The following is a 17,145-nucleotide window of genomic DNA, read 5'->3' on the forward strand; positions in this document are numbered from 1 at the left end:
TCCAGCGCCGGGTGAATCTGTTCCCAAACTGCAGCATCTGTTTCCTTTGCCCCGCTTGTTGTAATAATAATTAAACAAATCACGTGTGAAGATCTACTTTTATTGAAACGTTCCCATTGTGGGGAAAGTTTAAGAGTTTGAAAATGGGCGATTACTGGGGAAACAATAGCTGAGATAAAATTGTAGTTGCGTTCCTCCTTCTGGAGCGATACAATCTTTTGGTCTCTATTTGACTTGTAACGTTGATCAATAAAAGCAATCGGCTTTAAAAAGGATCAGAGTGCGTTAATTCGGAATGAATCGTGTGTGTGTGTGTGTGTGTGTGTGTTTTAATTATTATTAAGGAAAATAAATCGGTAATGCGGAAGTCTTGACGTTCACCTTTTAAAATGCAAATGTGTCTCAGACAAAAGCAGACATGGCCTCTATTTGGATCCTGCAGGTTCTCTGATCAAAGTCTGCAGGCGCGTCCGCCTCCTCCTCCTCCTCTTCGGCTTTTCACACTTCTTCCAAAAGACGGACGAGGTGCGAAATTTTACAAACTGCCCTCCTGCAGCGGTCGTTTACACCTCGGAGGATTCACAAATCCGGTCTAGTCACCACACGGACTCATCCGAGGTAATCCTTTCAAGGTCATAGACTTGGATGCAGCCAATGTCTGGCACGGGGCGTTTTAACCCTTTTCTCCATCTAATTTTACCATCGCCAGAAAAAACTTGAGTTGTTGAAAGTCTATAAATGGTGAGCGGAAAAGCATCCAGCCCGACTTGTCCATGCTTCATGTTCGGAATAGAGTGAACTGTAAGGTGGAAATCACATTAAATGGTAACAAGGACATTGCATGACCCAACACCCATCAGCAGGTGAAGACTGAAAATGGTTAACGCCAAACAAAGACTGCACTTCTGGACTTGTGTGTATTAATGTATTGCAGCGTTTTAGTCGAGGAAACACTCGTATGACGATAAAACGTCTGCTCAATAAGCAATAGCTGTTGTCGGCCACAGCCACGTCGCACAAACTGCAATACAACTAACTGTTCCCGCTCAATTCCGGGTCAAAAAAAAAACAAATTCCTGGCACCCCAAACCGCACCCACAAAATCACACAATCACACAATAAACAAGCATTATGACCTCCATGACGCTCAATAAGCAATAGCTGTTGTCGGCCACAGCCACGTCGCACACACTGCAATACAACTAACTGTTCCCGCTCAATTTTAGGTAAAAAAAAAAAAAAAAAATCCTTGCACCCCACACCGCATCCACAAAATCACACAATAAACAAGCATCGTGACCTCCGTGATTCGCTACGGTATTAATCCTTTTCGGTCATCTCACCTCGAAATCCTTCAAGGCGGAATGACGTGTAAGAGCCGACGCCGAGATGTTCTCACCGAGACGGACCGCTGTCTTTTCTTATGCGTGAGGAGAGGTCAGGGGACGGAGGTGTGGAGGAAGACCGGAGGCCCCCGCCGGGGCCCCTGAAGTCCCGTTTGAACTTCAGACACGTTTCTCGATTGAATTAACATCAAGCGCGGCGTTAACCGCAGGCGGCTGGTTCGGTAAAGATGCGAAGGCCGGAAATACAGCGTCGCACAAAGCCGGCGCTGACAAACTTGTCAAACCCCTCAAAAGCCGGAGATCCGAAAGGGACGTTTTACTGCTATTTTAAAACCGCGGCATCAAAAAGATAATCCCTAGCAGTTATAAAACCCATTTGTCAACGTCTGAACGAGGCCTATATAAGGCTCGAGCGGATTACTCATCTCGCACCTCACAAATGCCTACGATGTGCTAAACACTCTTGGAGCGGGTACACACAAATGGCCCACAATCGCGGAGTAATAACTAATATCTTGAAACGACGGAGGCGGGGAGTTGAACGTGGGAGCTGATGGTGAAATGTGGCTTTTTTTTTTTTTTTTGTAAAAGAAAAAAAAAAAACAAAAAAAAAAACAAAGGAGGCCCGTCAAAAAGAGTTTTATTGAAAAGTTCTGGAAATTGGGCCGGGGGGAAATTGTTTGATATGTATAAATACAAGGTTAAAAACATCCCGAGTGACAAATAATTTACAACTTGAAATTGCATTTCTAATCCGACGTACAGCGAAACAGCCCCGGTCCCGTCGAACACAAAAATATGTACAAGATCATTTGCGCCCCTTCATCGAAGGCGGCGCCACTTTCAAACGTAAACCCGTTGAACCCGTGCGTACTACACACATCGAATGACATATTTATTAAATACATTTAACTTCATTATTATTAGTCGCACACACACACACACAAAAAAAAGAGCTCCTCAAATGCTTTGAAAGAAATTTAAAGCCTTTCAGTGTTTGAGACCTCCGTCCCATCAGGGGGGGGGGAAACAATTGAAACTCGCTACAGATTTATTGGGGTCAAATTGTCTACCAGGGTCTCCATACTGTTTTGAAGAAGGCCAGGGAGGGAGAGCTCACAGACTCATGCTGGTGTTGGTCACCGTGACCGGGTTCCGTGTCCGTCTCGTCCAGGTCAGAGCAGAGGTCATCCGTGGAGATGGTGGAAGGCGCAGGGGACACCAGGGACGTGTTGGCGCTGTCGGTTTCCAACCAAGTGCTGTTGTTTCCCAGACGGTCCTCGCCGTGCAGCGGCATGCTCTCCAGGAGGTGGTTGAGCAGCTCCGCGGCGACGGTCGGGTCAATACCGGGGCAGCTGGACACGAAGGTGTGCACGTCATGCATGCACTGGATGTAGCCCGCCGCGAAGCGCTCACACGCCTCCACTTCTGTAAACAAACGCAATTCCATCGGTGACGTGCCTGCGCTTTGAAGCTCGGCGCAAAAAAAAAAAAAAACAAAAAAAAAACGCGAACGCACCGGGGAGGAAGACGCGTACGGACACCTGCGGAGGCACCGCGCCGCTGTCAAAAACGGGTTTGCTTTACCTTGAGCTCGGTTTTGAAGGATGTTCTCCACGCGTCTAACCGTCATCTCCAACACCTCAGCGTTCTCCATCTTTGACTGGAGCTGGAGACAAAAAATAAATAAATCTTGAGTGCGGCGGCGGATCGAGAGCCGTTAGCTTAGCACCGACGCACCGAAGAGGCGCTTCGCGTCTTACTTCTGCGCCCGCGATGAGAACCCTGAGCTCCCGCAAACTTTCATTGATCCGAGCGCGTCTCTTTTTCTCCACCAGAGGTTTCCTCATCTGCCCGGGAGGGAGGGAGGAAGGACAACCGAGTCAGATCGTAGTTTACACCAAACAGCAAAACAAAACAAGCTAGCCTTCCTCGCCTTTCTGTCCGATTTGGTTCCGCCGCTGTCCAAGCCATCTGGGGAGTTGCGTGAAGAGGCCATGTTGCGTGGGCTCCGTGGATCGGTCCGCAGAGACGTTAGGACTTGTCAGCGGGGACAGATGGCCGGTCCAGCCGAGCGGCCAACGGGGATCAGAGGGCTGGGGCTGGTCGCTGCTCCGCGGAGCAAACCCGAGAGGGGTTTATAAGCGGCCTCATCTCCATATGGGAGGCGTGTCCCCTGGGGGCTTTGTCCACGCTCAACCTACATTCAAATAATAATAACACCCCACCCCCCCAACCCCCAAAAAAAGAAAAAAAAAAAAAGACGAGATCAGTTCTGCCAATAATGCTTTCTCACAAATAAATAATAAAAGAAAATAGAAACGTGTATCAATATTTAATATTTAATTCCTCTTCCCTCAGCCGCAGGGAATCTTCAATCTTTGTAGTTACTGCTAACAGTTAGACAATTCACATTTCATTATATTTCTTATTCTTCCTTCTTTCTACTTTATCTATTACTGTTATGTTCTTGTACTTGAAACTCTGGCACAACAATTTCCTTCGGGATTAATAAAGTTGTTCTCATCTCATCTCATCTCTCAAAGCAAGAAGAAGTGGTGTGTGTGTGGGGGGAGGCAAAAAATGGAAAATTCCTTATAAGTATACAAGGAAATCCTCTCTTGCAGCATCACCATCTATTTACTCTTTTTTTTTTTTTTTTTTTTTTTTTTTTTTTTTTACAAACGTGTAGCAAGCGTTACCTTGACAGAGCCAACCGATGAGTCAATTCTCACTCTGTGTCATTAGTCGTCCTGCGCTTTTTATGCCTGATTGCCAGCCATCAATCCCGTCCAACTAAAAAACAAAGTGATGTGAATTGAAAGCTATTGGCCATCATGTATAAACGTTTAGACAGTTTAGGAGGCTTGCGACTCTTTGGATTAAGGGTAGGGAATTATTTGGGCTGATTGGCCACATTTCTTATTTCATTTTTATGCGTGGGACAACTAGGTTGCAAGTAAACTGAACCAAATGAAAAATGTAATTTAAATATTAAAATTTTTGGGGGGCATTTTAGTTCTACTTTAAAATCATCAATCATCACATAAATGTACAGACATTATTGTGTATGTACTCATTCATACGAAATTAAACAAAAGGAAAAAATAATTCAAAATATTCAGATAATTTATAATGTCAATATTGATTAAAAATACTTAAAATATTCAAAGAAAATAGTTTGGCGGGTTGGATAAAAAATAAAAACGAGTCGGATGCGACCCGCAGGCCGTAAAATGCCCGGGTCTGCTTTAAACGACGACATGCACATGGGTGGATTGGGAAAGGATCTACGACAAACAATCTTTACATTTGAAGCTTTTATGACAACAACTGTGCAAATCTTAATTTGCGGTTTTAAGAGAGATACTCACTTCTAACATCATTTGATCTGTGGTGGGTGGTGAAAAGTTCACCACGAGGCGTAAGCTGAGTAACATGGTTTTGAGAGGATTCTGTCCAGGAACATTTCAAGTACAAGTTTCGCACTGTTTAAGTTTACATGCATTTTATGTCAGAGCTCTCGGTACACATCGGGCTCTCCGAACCGTTTGAAATTCTCCAAGCACCCTTTTTGGTAGAAGGAACATCGTAGAAAGACGGGACGAGATGTGCCAAGAGATGGTCTGCGTCCGGATCTGAGGTATATATCGAGAACAAAATGAGAAAGGATCACAAAAGGTAAACATTTTGGGACACGTCATCGGTCCTGGGCCTTTTATTTGTGGAGCGTTTCGGCCATTGGAAACTGCAACAACACCCTGCTCAAAGGTTCAGGATCAGGGTTGATCAGGGAGCTGGCCGCCTTTGAGCAGGGTGTATAAATGGTATGATTTAATCCAGGGACCCCGCTTTCAATATTCCTATATCCCTCTGATTAATAGTAGTGACAGCTGCCAGATACAAACTTTATTATAATTATATCTCTGGCAGCCACTTTGGAACATCCCTGCATTTCCGGATGATGGGTGTACCAGCGAGTAGTCGCCGCTTGAAATAAATAACGGAACATGGCCATATCTGGCCTTAGCCTTCACAATAAAAGCTTGACACTCTCTAAAATGAAAATAAATGCCACAAGTTTATAAAAGCACACTTGAAACCCCTGGATATATTCATTTGAATTCACCCGGACGCGAAAACGTCCCAAGCCGGATGTATTTACCGTCATTTTTACGCGCGTTGCGCAGAGCGCGCTTTTATTTTGACAACCGCGAGGCGGTTTTTTTTTTTTTTTTCCCTTCATACCCACACGATCGTCGTTCGTCAGAGAAGACGCTCTTCTGAGGTCACAGAGACCCGGGCGACTCTTCTGCCGGCTCTATAAAACTCGTCTCCGCTCGGAGACTCCAAGCGTCGCAGCAACGCAGAAACCCGAAGGAGCAAACTTACACTCGACTGACAAAATGGTGAAGATTACATTCCCGCCGGTGTCGGTGCAGAAGCCTAATAAAGACAACGACGAAGACAAGATCATTATACCTCAGGCTCATGTGAGTTGGCACTTTCTCCTTTGTTGCGTGTTGTGCTCGATGTGCAAAAAAAAAAAAAAACCGCGTCGCGGATTTGGAGGCAAAGCAAAGACAAAGGATCGACGATAATCAGCTTATTCTCGGCCGAAAGATGTTTAGAGCGGTGCAACCATTTCCCTAGAAGGGACCTTTAAACAAAAGAGGCCCTGAACTATCATCAGTGTAATTATTATTTTCATTATTTTTACTATTATCGTTATAATGCGTTATGCGTCTATTCCCGTCATGCATCCAAATGCCAGATGACACGGTGCACTGCAATTCTTTTGCAAGTGCAATTCCAACAAGATAGTAGATTTTATTGTAGCAGAAATATGATCTTAATCCACCATAATAACCCGGGGACAGTCCTCACGGTGCATATGCGGCCCGGTCTGACATTACGTCACCTCGTCCCGGGGAAGGGAGAGCCTTGAGAAAACGATATGCAAATAGACGTTTCCGTTGAGAAGAAACATAATAAAAAATAAAAAAAATAAATAAAAAAATGTAAAAAAAGCGAAGAAAAGCGCAGAGCTGTCAGGTGCGTCACCGCAGCATCAGTGAGGTCACAAGGTGTGAGAGTAACGTGAATCCTGCAGGAGCTGAGAGTAATAATCCGGGATTATCACGCTGGGGTTGGACAGAAACGTGACCAAGCGGTCATTTATTGTCATTTGTCTCAATGAGAGACGTTTGGTAGTGGATGAATTTGATTGTGGACAGTTGGAGGATTAAGATATGATGTCACAGAGAAACATGGCGGAGTTACTAAATAGACAAAATGCCATAAAAAAGCTGGTCTCGAAACCTTAACTCCAGGGATCAGATTGTTGATATGTGACATTTGGTGGACGTGGTTGGTTGGTCTCATCCGCTCCGTTCTTCCAATGTATCCCCAATCAAAGTGCGCATATTAGTATCTGATTGCACACATATGTTTAACGGTACTTTTCCGTCTTTTTCCTGCTTGTCGACACAAGTTTGACACATCATCCCGAAGGCCGCGTATTTCCTCCAGCGGCAGTTTAAGCCGCAGAGTCGACATTTCCTATTCCGTTACTAGGACTCTTCGCCGACGGCGAGGGGCTCCCGCTGCACGATTTGTTTCTTTTTTTTCGCCTCTCGCCGTGGGCGCGAGGGAATAACTGCAAATATCGAGCATGGAAATAGGTCTCTCAGAATAGACCCAGACAGCCACGTGCCAACGTCTTCGTCAGAGCCTGGCACAATCTGTTCTCTCCATGGCAACAGTAGTAGGGAGAGGCAGCAGATTGCTTGAGAGACCGTGGGTGGGCGTCTGGCATCCTTAGTCCGGTCCACCCTACGTCTACCAGCTCTGCCTGCCCGACTATAGATTTGACTACCGCCTTCTGTAAGACAATATACTCGCGGTTTTGCAGGAAAGCGTGGCTTTATGAGAGGATATTCTGCCTGCTAGTATTCCTACACATGTAGCGAATACGTCGCTCGAAGGACACTGGGAGGTCTGGTCTGGAAGACCGAAGAGAAGATTTGGATGTAGTAAAAGAGGACTCGGAGTGAGTCGTTGTGAGAAGGAGAATAGGGTTAGATGGAGGAGGTTGATTCGCTTTTGCGAACCCTGAAGGGAAAAGGCCAAAGGAAAACAAAGAAGTATTCCCGCGCACAGCACAACTCCGTGTCCTTCATCGATATTTGTAGGTTAAGAACTCGACGGTATTTTCATTAAGCCTTACAAAATTGCTTTTCTCCACAGGAGCAGCTGGTTCTTCCCGTCAAGCCCAAGAAGCCTTTTCCAATTGGCCTGTGCTGCCTCACACTCGGCCTGGTGATCTTTTTGTCAGGCCTGGTGTTGGCTTCCGTCTACGCCTATCGCTACCACTTTATACCTCAGGTTAGTTCTTACTTCCGAAGCTTTCTCAGATGAAATCTTAAAAAAAAAAAAAAAGTCGCTAACTAGGCTCCGTTGCATTCCAGCACCAGATACCGGAAGACAGCTTGTTCCACTGCCGGGTTGTTTTTGAGGACTCGGTGTACGCGCCTCTGAGAGGCAGACAAGAACTCGAGGAAAACGTCGGGATCTACCTCGACGACAACTATGAGCAGATCAGCGTACCCGTGCCTCACTTCGGAGGCAGCAACCCGGCGGAAATCATTCACGACTTCAAGAGGGTAAGGCGTCTTTGACCGCACATTACAGTTTATTTTCAAGCTCGAGCTTTTTTCGCGGATGCGACTTTTAACAACCCGTTCATCCGTGTCCAGGGCCTCTCGGCTTATCACGACATCGCTTTGGACAAGTGCTACATTACCGAGCTCAACACAACTTTGGTGATGCGTCCACGGAACCTCTGGGAGCTCCTCGTCAACGTCAAGGTAACCCGCCGACCGTCCTCGCCGTCGATTTGAACGATAGAGCCGTTGTAGGAATGAACGACAAAGCGTTCCCGTCTTTCTGGCGCACCGGGCCGACCGATCTGGTTTCTCTCCATCGCAGAGAGGGACGTACCTGCCACAGACCTACATCATCCAGGAGGAGATGGTGGTGACGGGCAGGGTGAGGAACATGAGGCAGCTGGGCCCTTTCATCCACAGGCTCTGCTTCGGCAAAGAAACCTATCGTCTCAGACGTCGCAACCAGCACCGGCGTAAGTCGAAAAAAACCTCCGCTTCTACCCGAACGCGCCGTCCCCTTCCGGTGCAACATGCTACGTAATCATTGACAAGTGCCGGGTTACATCCCCTAATTCGTTTATTCATTTTCACACCGACACACGTGACGTAAACCGGGCCACCGGTGATCTCTCTGTACCCAAGAAGGAAGAAAATTACACCAGTGAGTCACAGGGAATCCGGTGTCTGGTCGATGTGTAGGAGTCGAATGAGAGTGAGGCTCCACGTAAGGGAAAAAAAAAAAAAAAGAAGTACAAGGACCAAATAGGGGCTTCCTTGTGAACACTGTAATGTTTTTTTTAGTGTAAACCCCTCCCTCACCAGCCTGGCGGCCTGATTATCCTTTTAGTGTGTGTGTGCGTGTGTGTGCGTGTGTGTGGGCACTGTTATGTGAGTCAGTCATAGTGCAGCGAACACATCCACACACTGCGGAGGAGGAAGTGATGCACATTACTGATCTGTCATATTTGTCTTTGATTGGTGGGAGACCTCAAGAAATGACGTAACAAGGCGCTGCCGGGGGAGACATTTATGGATGTGATTTTATCTGGGAAAACCGCGGCTGATTCAGAAGATGCCGTAACGGCAGCAGATGGTGGGCGAACCGGTATCGTGCGTTCGGTTTCCCTAATAGAACTTTTTAAATTTGTCTCGCAGGCATCGAGAGGCGCGAGGCGAAGAAGTGCCACAGCATTCGTCACTTCGAAAACACGTTCGTGGTGGAGACTGTGATTTGCGACCGGGTCTGAAGATCGGGCGGAAGTTTTCCAAACCTGAAGCAAATTTCAACCATACCTCTTGAATTCTTTAGGCTTTCAACTGCACTTTAAGAGCAACTGTGTGTCCAGTAGTTTTAATTTTGAATGTCATTATTCTGTCTAATGTTGAAAATGCTCTTTTATCATTCGATTACTGTCTTTCATTTTTTCAGATGGTCTGTGTACCTCGATGAAGTTATATTTGTTGAGATATATATCTGTAGCTTGTCTTGTTCAAAGTACTTTCCTGTATCACTTTGCGTTTTCATCAACTTTGATTTAACTCTTGCTGTATTAGTTTTTTTTTTATTTTTAACTTATTATGTCAGTACACTGTTGGTGATGGTACGGCTGACTGAAAAAATGTTATTGTTTGTTAATTTATATTTCTTTAAATGTCAGAAAATGGCAAAACTTACCTCATATAGTTCAGATGACGACTTTGCTGTTTTGTTTTTATCATTTATGAATGGTGTACATAACTTTGATTGTTCTGAAGCAATATCTACTATCAACTGATTTCCATCTGGATTTCATATTGTTACATGCATAGATTTTTATCTGAAAAAAAACTTGTGTTGTGAATGATCATCGTTTTATGGTTTAATTAACTTTTTTTTTTTTTTTTTGCTATCACACTTTCCTAATATAAATGGCTTTAGACTGTAACCAGTAGCAGAGGTCTCGCGTGATGGAAGGAACCAAAGTCTGCAGTCGGTGATGCTATGCTTTGTATTCCGTATTTAATAACTACAGCATAAATGCTTTATACTTTAGATCACTTACTCTGGATGCTATTTCAAAGGCTAGAAGTCATTTCCTCTCGCCCTTCTTCCTCTTCATTAGAAACCTGCCGGTTGTCCTTTAGCACCCGGCGTTCCCCGTTCTTTCCTGTCAAGGGATTATTATCGATCAGTCTACGAAGGTAATGAGTCAAAACGTGGAAAAAGAAAAAGAAAGAAATAGATTTGGGGGTGTCTCTCTTGCATAAAACCTGAAACAAATCAGTCTCTATCTAGAGAGGCGTGTAATCTTTGCTCATGTTTCCTCGTCTTGCATAATGTATTTTGCTGTATATTCATATCTTGTAGTATATTGCTACTTTAGGAATAAATTATCAAACTTTATATGTCTTTCGAGTGTGAATTTCGAATCTTGCTGTTCATTTCATGTCAGTCCACTTGATACAAGGCAAACGTTAAAACCGGTAAACCTTTGAAAGTCTGCCTGTCCTGAGAAAAGGAGACAAAAGGTCTTTTGTGATCGTCTTCAATGCTCGAACACGTGACTTTGCAAATGTGCAGCCCTGCTCATTTCGGTTAAGTGTCAGAAATGTAAACATCATCTTTGGGTGCATTATGGCGTGTTTTAAATGCCACTTGAACTTAACTCTAATAACCACTTTATGGTCACTAAAAAATGAAGAAAAAAACAAAAACAAGATTTAATGTCAATCTGGAAACTGCTGTTGACAAACTGGAAATATCCCTTGGCGCAATAAGCCACACTAAACTGGAACATATTTTGGTACTTCTGATCCAGGCGATCTCAACGGTAATATCTTACGACTGGGGAAACAAGTACAAAATAACATTTAAGGGATTTATGAGACCTTAAACTATTACGGCTTCTGAGATTTGCTAAGGATTGAATCAAACAGTCTCCCTGAACCGCTGCAAGTTATGTCATCCATCGTTCTAAGGATTTTTTTCTTGCCATTCAGTTCAAAAATGATGAAACAGACGGTCAGAATTTATCGATAGTTTTTCATACTTTTCACCTGAAAGTGCTACAATGCTCTGTGATTCATTGGTTTTACTTTCATTTTACAGCGAACCAGTTTGCATCTCTTAAATTGAATTTTTTTGTAAACAGATTCAGTTGCAATGCTGCCACCTCCTGCTGTCCCTGAGAGAACTTGGATCCGCCATTTTAGATCAACACCTTTTTTTAACCGTGAGACATTAATAACAAAACACATGGTTTCATAATATATGAGATTTTGTAGATCTGTTTATTTTTTTGCATTATTATAAATGTTAGCATTAAGATCATCACAAGAACACACAGAATGCAAACACATCTACATATACAAATAAACAACCTTAATTACTTTAAATCTACAAACTAAGAACTAGTTTGTAGTCCCCCTCATGCATGCACTGTGTGGACTCATTACATTTTAAAAAGACCAAAATATTGGAAGTTAATTTAGAAAAATAATAATAATAATTCAAAAAGAAGAGGACATACACAGTCACCATTCTTTGGCATCTCATTTATTTTTGACCATAAATATTTGGGCAGCGAGGACCCTGGCAATAGGGCTCAATAGGAGCCGAGGGTTCAAAAAGCAAACAAAATAAATCCTCAACTCTCCTGCATTTTCCTCTTTCCTTCAAATTAACTGATATGTTTATAAATGACTCAATACAACCCTCAAAGTGAGCAAGACCGGTGGGATTTTCCTTCTTTTGAATGAGGGTGAAAGTAGTCGAGTAGCATGGGCTGGATAAAAAAACAAAACAAAAACAAAATCTGTGTCAAATTCAGACCAAGGTAGTTTACAAAATGGACAGGAAGCACAATACCTGCACAAGAAGACACCCCCACAAAAATAAAAACCCAACACACCACGACAAAGTCTCAAGACACTCAACAAACATGAAAAACATCTTACAACATGGATGTAAGAGCTGACAAGTAAAAAGCACTGGAAGAGCCAGCCAGTTCTAACATTATACCTTTAGTTACGAACGGTGTGAGGAAAAAACCGACAACCTGAACAGCAAAGCAATGGAAAAGCTCCAGCTTGTCCTCACAAAACAGAGTCAGAAAATGGGTGAATAGACGCAAAAAGACATATGAACGAACAACATGTGCTCCTGCCATACAAAAAAAATAAAAATAACACTGAAGACGCGCAAGACGCCTCTGCTCTAGGAGGCGGTGAACTTCCTGAGAGTGATGACGATGAGGGCGAGGAGGACGGAGGCTCCCAGGAACACTGCTATAACAATGGCTGTGATGGCCCCTGGTCCCAGCACTCCTGCACACACACACACACACACACACACACACATACACAGTTTGTGTACACGTTCACTTCATAATGTTAGACCAGCCTGTGTATATCATTTTACCTTCCTCCTCATCAACAGTCAGGGAGTTTGTGGCGTCCTCATAGTCGAAGGTGAATGACTGCTCGGTCATGTCCAGGAAGGGGTTTTTGGTGGGGGCGTCACTGGGCGGCTCTCCAGACATGGGGTCCTGGTTGTCTCTGGTCGTCGAAACAGGATCTGCAACCGTCTCTGCCGGGCAGAAAAAAGAATCGCTCTTTTCAGCCATGTTTTCGGCAGTTTTCTTTTTATTCTGGAGGATGGTCATTTTGTCCAGGATTGTGTTAACCGTAAACAATCGGGTATTTCATCTGATGTGGGTCAAAGATTAATTTTCAGCGGAGGAGATGTTTAGGGGAATGTAGGCCGAGGATTCATGACAAATTCTCACAGCGGACGCACGTTGACATGACCCAGACTCTTCCTTGAGCATGTCACACTGTCTTCCTCCAAGCTGTTTGTGCGTTTTCACACCTCTATAGAAGACAGATTAAAAAAAAAATCTGTTTCCTCGAACACAGCTCTTTGCTCAACATTTAGCGTGGAAACCATCTTTTCGGTTATTGCACAGCTGCAGTTTCGATTTGGAGATGCAAAGGTTTAGGGGAAAAATCTGCTCTCCGTGTGCCCTTAGAATACAACCCCTTCACTTACATAAGCCCACCTATTCACCTATTCACACACTGACTCACTTATCCTACGCTCCACTCTGCACATACCAACAAAACCATACACCAAACATGTTTACGCTCAAATTAATTCACGCTATGTATTTACTTTGTAGCCCCGGATGCCGTTGGAAACCTTCTCCATCTTTTAAACCCTCTCACAATATAGTGGTCTGTCTTGTATCGACCAAATTGTTGAAGAGGATTTCATAACGGATGACAGGCAGCCGGTTAGCCACGGTGTCTTTTGAGGTTTGATAGGTTTTTTTTTTTGAGATGCAAGTATTTTGATGTTGTTGTGTTGACTCAAAGTTTCCTGTTCTATAGCTAACTGGAGGTTTAGAGGTCCGGGCTGCTGGCCAGCTCAGCCATCAATGAGGCCTTCAGCCGAAGGGCACAAAAGACGGCTTGTGCAGTCGGAGAGCGCAGCGGGCTACAACCAGTAACAACCGGCCGGGCCCAAACTAGGCACCGGCTGGGCACTGCATGTCAAACAAACTTGTTTATTAAATAGTCACTGTGTGTTCTGCCTTCTGGACGGTTTGATTTAATGAAAGGGCGAAAAAAAATAATAAGTTGTTTTCCGTTGGAGTTTGTCTCTGTTAGGAGGGGTTCCCCCCTTGCACTCTTAATTTACGTCTTGGAGAATTAATATCACCCCAAATCTTCTCCACGGGCATATTGAGGAGAAGCGAGCCTGACATCCTCCCATATTTCAATCATATTCTTTTGAATTGATTAAAAGCTATGTGTTTTTAATGATGTCAGTCATGTTTATGTTTTGTCTATTCACCCAGAGCCCTCAGCTGACCATTACATAAGTCTATTTATCTTTAGGGTGCCATTAGGGGAGCTTTTCATGCCCAGGTGACAGCTGTTGAAGGTGTTTTTGGTAATTGTTTGGGAATCACTGCAGTCGGTTTTCACTTCGGGCGCCTTAGACTTGTCCTTTCATGCCGGTCCAGACTCGGAAAGCCTGTCTGACAGCAAGGAAGTATGATTTCAGACACTAAAAATACAGAAGGTCATTTGTTGGTTTCCCCTGGCTTTTTCTGCCAGGATTTCACACCAGTTGGAGAGATGACAAAGCCTGCAAACGGCTGTGTGTGAAAAGTAAGAATTGAAAAAAACAACCCAGAGCGTCAAACGAGACGTTGGCCGTGTTGTGATGTTCGGTTTCACACACAACACCGCATTCAACCCATGTGTGTCCCGTGTGTGTGTGTTTTAAGGGACTTGATGCAGGAAGTTGCCTCCCATTCAGATGGCAAAAAAAGTCAAGAACCTTCTGTTTTTCTGCAAGTTTGGGCTCTCACAAATTAAAGAAATTCAATTTCGTCTTGAGCCAACTCCATCAGTGACCGCATGACATGGTGCCGCTGCACTGCCGTTGTGGCTGGTTGTGGTGGCTCGATGCAAAAATACTAAATGTAAAACGTGGCAACATGTACATAAGAGGCATCAGAAGAATTTCACATCAGCAGGACTGATGTCTTTTTGAAAGGGCAGATGGGTCCTGATATCAACAAAGAAAAGGCTGAAACTTGGTGGCTCACAATTTGATGAGATCTCATAACTAAATAACTGCGGTTGTTGATTTTGCAAAAAGACGGCAATCAGGTCTACCGAAATCTCCGGACTCATCGGTATCAGCTCTCTGGAGACAAATATTTATGACCATGATGCATACAATTTTTACCTTGTTTTCAAAACCGAGAAAAAAAACAGATCCTGGTTAGTTCCGTCGAAGTGGTTTAGTATCACGTGGCGAGTGCTAGGAGAGTGGTCCTGTCATCGAGCAAGTTATCTTCAAAAACATCGACTGTTACTGTGAAGTCAAAACACCTCACTTGCCGATGGTTGAAAACCCTGGCGAAGCGTTGAGGTCAAAGGTCACAGAGCCATTTTGCGCTTTCCACTCCATTACTCCTGGACAAGAGGGTTATCACTCAGTGATTCCTATGGTTCTGCTATTGCCTAAAACCTTTAAGAAGATTTAAAAGACATAAGAGTGTGAGGGGGGAAAGGGGCTGCGACTGTGCTGGACAGATACCTACAGAGGAGGCTTCATACTCAATAAAAATGTTTAGAAGCTGAATCAAGGTCAATTCTGAGTCTCTTAACACTAAAACACCTCTGCTTTGTATTTTAATTCAAAGTTGTGAAAGACAGCTCACACAAGCCTAAGTCACTGTGGTTGTCAAAGAGAGGCTTTCACGGCTCTCAGAATTTCAACTGCATCATTTACATCAAACTGCACACTGTACATCTGGGGTGAGTGTGTCATTGCCATGTAAGGAGAGGGTGTGGGGCGCACACACACACACAAACACACAAACCTCCGATGCCCAAAAATCAAACGTCGAACTAATAATCATCATCATACCAAAACGTGATGCCACATCAATTTCAACAAGGATAACCCACATTTTCCACTAAATATACAAAATGAAGTTACAATAAATCTGACTTGAATCAATGTTTACCTGTGTGTACAAAAGCTAGCACAAGTCCTAGGAACACCAGGAGAGGGAATCTGCACAACGTCCTGCCACGAACCATGATGAGCTCAATAGGATAAGTATCGAGCAGAGGGGAAAGGTCTCCTTAACTCCTTGAGCAGCGGTTTAAAACAAGTAACTGACCCTGGAAGAAGAGCAGAAGAGTTCAGGGGAATGTGTGCGGGGGGGTTGGGGGGCTGAGAGGAGGGGTGGGACTAGGTGTGCACAGGACTGTCTGGACAGTGTGGACTTTGTGAGGACATCATTGGAGGGCCCACCCACTCCCAAATCCTCCAGTCACATAGAAGGCTGTGGGAAGTGGTAGCTGCCAACCTCGGCCAGGTCACACCACAAGGTCTCCTCTTTTTTTTTCGACTCCTGATGGAACATCTAATACCAGCAAGGTACAATCAGGGCAGTGATGGAAGATGACCAAGGTAGTATCCCGCCTAGTTTCTCGAAGGAAAAACACTTCAGTATTATTAACATTTGCCAAAGAAAGGTTTGTTGGATATTTGGTGTTCTTTATCTGAGTAAGTGAATTCAATCAGATCATGCAGCCAAAACTGGCAAAGAAGAATACCACCACCCTCGGAACAGCAGGAGCCAAATGGGTAAGGCTATCAGAATTAAAGCCTGGGAAACACAATGTTCCCAGAATTAGCTTTCTGTTTATAAGAGAAAGGAAATTTTTGCAAGAGAAAACATTGACTGGGCCTTTGCCAAGGCTTCACTAAAAAGGTGTACAAGCAGAGGATACCGTGTTTGTGGAGCCTGGAATCTCCGGATTTCACATTTGTGAAATTCTAGAGAGTAGTAGAGCAAGCAGACCAATTCACCCAGTGAGCGGGATATGAGGTATTGGAAAACACTGCAGCTAGAAGAAAAGAGGAGGCATCAGCTGGATTAGGACACACACCCAGGCCTGAGCATCTGGTGGTGGGCTGGCCTAAGTAGTGGGTCCTGAAATGTGCAATACTGTCGGTGTGCTCAATTTGCTGTGTAAATGACATCTGTTGGCCTTCTAACAAGCATAAAGAATCAAGGAATCACTTCCTGTTTTCAATAGCTCAAAGTATACATTCTACCTCTAAAAAAAATTGAAAACCTGTTTGGCAGCACCAGTCTGCTAGCTCTGACATGCTGCTATCCTGGAAATGGACTTATACCCTGTTTATTTGTGCAATTCACTATTAAAGATGTGTGTACTTGTCTAATTTCTGAAATACATGCAAAAGGGGTTTTGGTAGCCTTGCTTCCAAAATCACCTGTGACATCACTTTTGTGATAAAAACACATATTTACAAGAATTAGGGCCAAAAAAAATGATGTGCAAGCTGGGGATACAATAATAGAGGCCTCATGCAGAGGCTGTAGGAAGATGTAAGAGTGATTACAGGAGATATTTCTGATTTGTTCCATTGCAATTGCATTATTTCTTTAGATTTTTCACAAAACAAGTAGCATATGTACAAAATAAAATTATTTGTATGTAAAGTAGAAAATACTGAGTCCCCAAAAAAGCAGATGCACTGAAGTAACAAAAACATCGTTGAAACAGGCTTTTGTTCATGGATTTTACTTGAA

General features: G+C 43.9%; 3 protein-coding genes across 3 annotated transcripts; 1 reads left to right on the forward strand and 2 right to left on the reverse strand.

The window, feature by feature from the left end:
* Positions 1–1,975: 1,975 nt before the first annotated feature.
* Positions 1,976–3,596, reverse strand: LOC147218855 (transcription cofactor HES-6-like). The gene is made up of 4 exons (XM_086172151.1): positions 3,283–3,596; positions 3,110–3,196; positions 2,934–3,015; positions 1,976–2,774 (listed from the first exon to the last, which is right to left on the reverse strand). The coding sequence occupies exons 1-4, from the start codon at positions 3,343–3,345 to the stop codon at positions 2,416–2,418; spliced, it is 591 nt and encodes a 196-aa protein (XP_086028277.1). The 5' UTR covers positions 3,346–3,596; the 3' UTR covers positions 1,976–2,415.
* Positions 3,597–5,601: 2,005 nt separating this feature from the next.
* On the forward strand, positions 5,602–10,397 carry itm2cb (integral membrane protein 2Cb). The gene is made up of 6 exons (XM_086172150.1): positions 5,602–5,839; positions 7,596–7,733; positions 7,817–8,011; positions 8,105–8,215; positions 8,337–8,487; positions 9,170–10,397. The coding sequence occupies exons 1-6, from the start codon at positions 5,753–5,755 to the stop codon at positions 9,259–9,261; spliced, it is 774 nt and encodes a 257-aa protein (XP_086028276.1). The 5' UTR covers positions 5,602–5,752; the 3' UTR covers positions 9,262–10,397.
* Positions 10,398–12,074: 1,677 nt separating this feature from the next.
* snorc (secondary ossification center associated regulator of chondrocyte maturation) lies at positions 12,075–15,696 on the reverse strand. The gene is made up of 3 exons (XM_086171998.1): positions 15,544–15,696; positions 12,414–12,581; positions 12,075–12,319 (listed from the first exon to the last, which is right to left on the reverse strand). The coding sequence occupies exons 1-3, from the start codon at positions 15,617–15,619 to the stop codon at positions 12,210–12,212; spliced, it is 354 nt and encodes a 117-aa protein (XP_086028124.1). The 5' UTR covers positions 15,620–15,696; the 3' UTR covers positions 12,075–12,209.
* Positions 15,697–17,145: the final 1,449 nt, after the last annotated feature.

Source organism: Fistularia commersonii, chromosome 25 (genome assembly GCF_037954325.1).
Source record: "Fistularia commersonii isolate RoL2024-O1a breed Wild chromosome 25, RoL_Fcom_v1.0, whole genome shotgun sequence".
NCBI lineage: Eukaryota > Metazoa > Chordata > Actinopteri > Syngnathiformes > Fistulariidae > Fistularia > Fistularia commersonii.